The following is a 5,814-nucleotide window of genomic DNA, read 5'->3' as shown; positions in this document are numbered from 1 at the left end:
CCCCCCTCTCATCACGACTGCATGGCGCTGGATGTTGCCGTGGATGATGTGGGAGGCGTTGGGCGTCTGGCCCAGGTAGGTCACCAGTGCGGGGGGGTTCACAAACTCGTCATCGTCCCCTGGGCGAGGGAAAAGATGCTGAGGAGAGTGCAGATGGCTCAAAACCCAGGAGTCCTGGCTCCCAGCCCCACCTGCTCTGACCCACCAGCCCCCACTCCCCTCCCAGCACCGGGGAGAGAACCCAGGAGTCCTGTCTCCCAGCCCCCCCGCTCTAACCCACCAGCCCCCACTCCCCTCCCAGAGCCCAGGTGAGAACCCAGGAGTCCTGGCTCCCAGCCCCCCCTTCTCTAACCCACCAGCCCCCACTCCTCTCCCAGAGCTGGGGGGAGAACCCAGGCGTCCGGGCTCACCTTTGAAGATGAAATCCGCCTGCCCGCAGTGCGCCCCCACCCAGCGCAGGAAGCAGCGCTCCTTGAGCGACAGGTTTTGGTGGCTCTCAGCGAAATCCCACAGCACCACGTCCCCAAACTCCTGGCTCTCCCACTCCAGCAGGGCCAGGTGCCGGGGGTCGGGGGACACCCCCACGAGGAAGACGGCTCGGACCCGGTAGCCCCCCAGGACCCTGGGCCGGGCCCACGTGCGGCGGGCAGTGGCCCGTCTGGCGCTGGATGCTGGGTGGGATTTCACGGCCAGGAGCAGCAGGGGCAGCCCCGGGGGCCCGGTGCAAACCCCGTCCCCTGGGATCAGCTCCCGGCACCGGTAGCTCTGCAGCTGGGGGAACTCGGCCCGGAAGGCGGCGTAATCCAAGCGGAAGGTGAAGGTCCCGTCGCTCAGCTCCACCGAGCCACGGCTGGGGTTGGGGCTGGGGCTGAGGCCGGCCTGCGGGGTCTCTCTCTGCTTCAGCCTCACGGTGTAGGATAGCCAAATAAAACCCCCAATCAGCAGGATGCAGGCACCCAAGCGCTTCATCTCCACTCCCCCCAGGGCTCGGCTGAAAGTGAAGCATAGATAGGCGGAAACTCGCCCAGGGTGTGTTGAACATACACTGGGGCAGGACTGAATGTCTCACTCAGGACACCTGGTGTAACGATGCGGTTCTGGCGGAACCCAACTGAGAGTGCCAATTCAGGACAAATTGCTCAAACAGGGCAGTTACAGCCCAAGGCTGGGGTTTTTCCGCCTCTAAGGCAAACCAAACCAGCCAGACGGAGAGGACTTTGGTCTCACCCCACTGGCTAACCACAAGTCACACAAGCAATTCCCTCAGACACTCCAGTTTCCCAGTATCCCCACCAGTGCCACTTGTTATGGGGACGAATGGTTATGAAAACCAATACCCCAGTAAAAGAAAAAGGTTCTCCCGATCCCAAAGGATCAAGCCCCAGACCCAGGTCAATAGACAAGTCAGATCTTACCCACAAATCACGCTGTTGCCAATCCTTTAGAATCTAAAATCGAAAGGTTTATTCATAAAAGGAAAAAGATAGAGATGAGAGCTAGAATTGGTTAAATGGAATCAATGACATCCAGTAATGGCAAAGTTCTTGGTTCAGGCTTGCAATAGAATAAACTGCAGGTTCAAATCAAGTCTCTGGAACATCCCCAGCTGGGATGGGTCATCAGTCCTTTGTTCAGAGCTTCCGTTTGTAGCAAAGTCCCTCCAGAGGTATGAACAGAGGTGAGCTGGAACCGGTTTGCAGGAACTGGTTGTTAAATTTAGAAGCCATTTTAGAACCGGTTATCCCACACGGGACATCTGGTTCTAAAAGGGCTTTTAAATTTAACAACTAGTAAAGCTCCGGCAGCTCCCTGCCCTGCCCCCGGCCCCAGCTCACCTCCCCCTCCTCCCCTGAACGCTCCGCCCCCCTTCTCCTCCCCCTCCCCTGCTTCCCGTGAATCAGATGTTTGCGCGGGAAGCCTGGAAACAAGCAGCAGCAGGTAAGCTGGGGCGGGGGGGGCGCGCGAGGAGGGCTCCAGGGAGGCGCGGCGCGGCCCAGTCTGGCTCCGGCTGAGCGGCTCCCTCCGTAAGCGGCATGGTAAGCGGCCAGGGGTGGGTTGGATAAGGCAGGGGCAGGGAGCGGGTGTGTGTGTGGGGTGGATCGAGCAGAGGTTTGGGGGGGCGGTCAGGGGATGGGGAAGGGGGGGTTGGGTAGGCGTGGGAGTTCCGGGGGTCTGTCGGGGCGGTGGTGGATGCGGTCGGGGCAGTGAGGGGACAGGGAGCGGGGCGAGTTGGGTAGGGGGTGGGGTTCTGGGGGGCAGTTAGGGTGGGGGGTCTTGGGAAGGAGTGGTCAGGGGACAAGGAGCGGGGGGGTTGATGGGTTGCGGTTTCTGAGGGGGACAGGACATGGGTGGAGGTTGGAGGGGGGGGGATATGCACTCACCGGGCGGTTCCCTACCGGGTCTTCGGCGGCGGGTCCTTCACCCACTGGAGCTGTGCCGCCCAAGACCCGGTAGGGAACCGGTTCCTAAGATTTTGGCAGCTCATCACAGGGTATGAAGCAGGATTGAAGACAAAATGGAGACGAGGCATCAGCCTTTTATAGTCTCTTCCAGATGTAAGAACACCTCTTTGTCCTTACTGTGGAAAATTACAGCAAAATGGAGTCTGGAGTCACATGGGTCAGTCCCTGCGTACTTTGCTGAGTCACAAGGCGTATTTGCCTTCTCTCAATGGGTCAGTTGTGTAGCTGATGGGCCTTAATGGGCCATCAAGCAGGCTAGGCAGAGCTGACACCAACTTGTCTGGGGTGTCTCCCAGAAGAGCCCAAGTGTGAAATACAGACAGTGTACAGCGAATACTGATAACTTTAAATACAAAATTGATACACACGTATAGACAGCATAATCCTAACCAGCAAACCATACCCTTGTCTTAGTCACCTCATTTGACCCCCTTTATACAAGATTTGGTGCCACTACAGGACCTTGGTTGCCACCATGTTCTATATGGTCCCAGTTCAAGTTAATAACGTGACACCCCCAACGCAAAATTGATGCAGGAAGGGATGACACAAACATCACTGACTGCATCCCAAGAACCCCCATCCTTGGGTCTGTCTCACTACGGCTGGTATTGGGTTAGAAGCCATATTAGTGTATAACAGAAACGGTTTTATCAAAGTCACGTTCAATAACATGACTGAATCTCTTTACAAACTCAAGGTAAAACTTGGTTAGAACAATAGTGGATTGGATCCGCTCTTGCAGCAGGATTCCTGTATGTCTCATGTGATCTCGCCAAGAGCTAAAGGAAACAGCTACTTTATCCATACAAGCTCTGGGAAATGTTTGGAACCCAGTTAACATCAAATTATTGTAGATATTAACGTTGTTCATAATACAGGAATCTTGGCATTTAGCCATGAAAGCAATATAGTAGTGTGCCTCAGTTTCCCTTTTCATACAGCACATCAGGTCTGGAATGTCTTTTCCCCTGTGAAAAGTTCCAAGACTGTTTACAGGCAGTAACTGTGAAACATTAGGATAACAAGGCCTTTTAACAGAAAGTGTGTTCTCATGTAGTCCTTTTAACATGTTCAAGGGATTTTGCAAAAGATTAGGCACATTGTACATTTTTACAGTTTTTGGTAATAGCGACACATTCGTTATAAAAATTACCATCAGCAATAACAACAAATCCATTGCAAGTGTCCACTTACAGTCATGTTTGTCATGCCACACCTTTGGCCCAATACCATTGGGATTTGGGCATTTTAGGGTTCCCCTGTGGCTTCCCTCTGCAAAATGAAGGGCTTTCTTTCCTCCTTGTCCTGGAGGATCAAACCCTGATTTCTCTTGCTTAACAGAATTCATTAGCTGATTGGGTGGGCTCTCCTTGCTACCGGCTACTAGCAAGTCTTTCTTCTGCTAGTCAGTCAGGTCATTCGTATTACCACAGACACTAGCTTTTAGATTCTCAGCTGCTACCCATTTCAAGGGCAGACACTCATTCTTCCCTTCAGCAGGATGGGGGTCTTTCCCTCCACACCTTTTTTCGAGAAGGTTGAAAATGGAAACTTCCTGCTCACAGGAATTCCTTTGCTGCTTAGGTGTGTTACCAACTGCCGACCCTGACGCACAGACTGCTCTTACAGAATTAGCATGGAGACCTTCCTGTCCCAACACCATTGTCTTCCCAACAAGTTGGCCACACACAGCCACTTGGTCATAGGGCTGTTTAAATTCCTCAACAGCTTTTACTCCATCTGAGACCTTCTCAGAGTTATTCTTTCAAAAGGAAAGTCAGTGGATCCATTCACCACAGAAAATTTCTGGCTGTTAGGGACTGAAACTTTCTTGATCAAATCACTTTCACACCCTGGGAGGGATAGCTCAGTGGTTTGAGCATTGGCCTGCTAAACCCAGGGTTGTGAGTGCAATCCTTGAGGGGGCCACTTAGGGGTCTAGGGCAAACGTCAGTACTTGGTCCTGCTAGTGAAGGTAGGGGGCTGGACTTGATGAGCTTTCAAGGTCCCTTCCAGTTCTAGGAGATAGGATATCTCCATTTAATAATAAAAAAAGACTACCCCAAGGGTTCCTTTCCCCAGAAGCTTTTCTAAGCAACAGTTCACCCTTCACAGAAATTCTGCCCTTACCCACTTCACCTAGGGCTTGCTCTAAAGAAACACTTCCCTGAGCAACAACAGACTCTGTCTGGGTCTTACTCACATTCAGGATCACCTTTGGCCCATCAGGCGGATTCCTACACAATCCCCTTTCAGGCAAACCCACAGACTCACTGGATAAAAGGTTAGACGCGTTCTCCTTCCCTTTGCCACACACAAGTTCAGGAATCTTGTCCTTCTTGCTACAAGTTGTCAAACTATTAGTAGGTAACACAATCATAGACTCATAGACTTTAAGGTCAGACGGGACCATTATGATCATCTAGTCCGACCTCCTGCACAACGCAGGCCCCAGAACCCCACCCACCCGCTGCTGTAACAACCCCCTGACCTGTGTCTGAGCCACTGATGTCCTCAAATCGTGGTTTAAAGACTTCAAGTTGCAGAGAATCCTCCAGCAAGTGACCCGTGCCCCACGCTGCAGAGGAAGCGAAAACCCCCCAGGGCCTCTCCCAGTCTGCCCTGGAGGGAAATTCCTTCCCGACCCCAAATATGGTGATCAGCTAAACCCTGAGCATGTGGGCAAGACACCAGCCAGCACCCGGGAGAGAGTTCTCTGTAGTAACTCAGATCCCACCCCATCTAACATCCCATCACAGGCCATTGGGCATAAAAGCTCGAGGAAATGCTTTTTTGACAAATCAATTCCTTACGGGGCGTATTCATACAGAGCTCAGAGTAAGAATCCATTGAAACTACAATACAGACCCGTGGTCCCCGCCCCCCACAGAAACAGGGCAAAGGCTGGGGGGAGTCGGGGTCACGGAGGGGCTGGGGGGGGCAGTAAATTGCTGGGAAGGAGCCTGGGTGTGAACTTGGAGGGTTTTGGGGTATGGGGGGGGGACAGTCTGGAACAGGTTTCTTGGCGGGGTGGGGAGGAATTGTTAGGGAGCCTCCCCCATGCAGACCCTGGCTGCCCCGAGCCTCTCCCAATCAGTCAGGCCCATCTGCCCCTGTCCCCATGTGTTCCTGCACCCCCATGTGTCCTTCCACCCCCTGTCCGCATGTGTCCTTCCACCCCCACTCAGACACCCACTCCCCATATGGCCCTGAACCCCCTCCCCCTGTCCCCATGTGTCTCTGTGCCCCCACCCAGCCACTCCCATGTGACTGGTGCCTCCTAGAGGAGAAAGGACCTGTGCCCCATTCTCTCCCCCCCCCCCCCCCCCCCCCCCCCCCCCCCCCCCCC

The 5,814-nt window shown here is 53.9% G+C and overlaps 1 protein-coding gene across 1 annotated transcript; it reads right to left on the bottom strand.

Moving 5' to 3' along the window:
• Positions 1 to 5: 5 nt before the first annotated feature.
• Positions 6 to 969, bottom strand: LOC112121664 (N-acetyllactosaminide beta-1,3-N-acetylglucosaminyltransferase 3-like; the record flags this gene model as incomplete). The annotated part of the gene is made up of 2 exons (XM_026662913.1): positions 411 to 969; positions 6 to 119 (listed from the first exon to the last, which is right to left on the bottom strand). Coding segments are annotated over exons 1-2 (673 nt in total), but the record flags the coding sequence as incomplete, so codon positions are not given.
• Between the last annotated feature and the right edge of the window lie 4,845 nt (positions 970 to 5,814).

This window comes from Terrapene carolina, unplaced genomic scaffold (genome assembly GCF_002925995.2).
Source record: "Terrapene carolina triunguis isolate 2854851 unplaced genomic scaffold, T_m_triunguis-2.0 Scaffold31301, whole genome shotgun sequence".
Lineage (NCBI taxonomy): Eukaryota > Metazoa > Chordata > Testudines > Emydidae > Terrapene > Terrapene triunguis.
The sequence above is the reverse complement of the archived record's forward strand: the minus strand, read 5'-3'. Positions and strand labels throughout refer to the sequence as shown.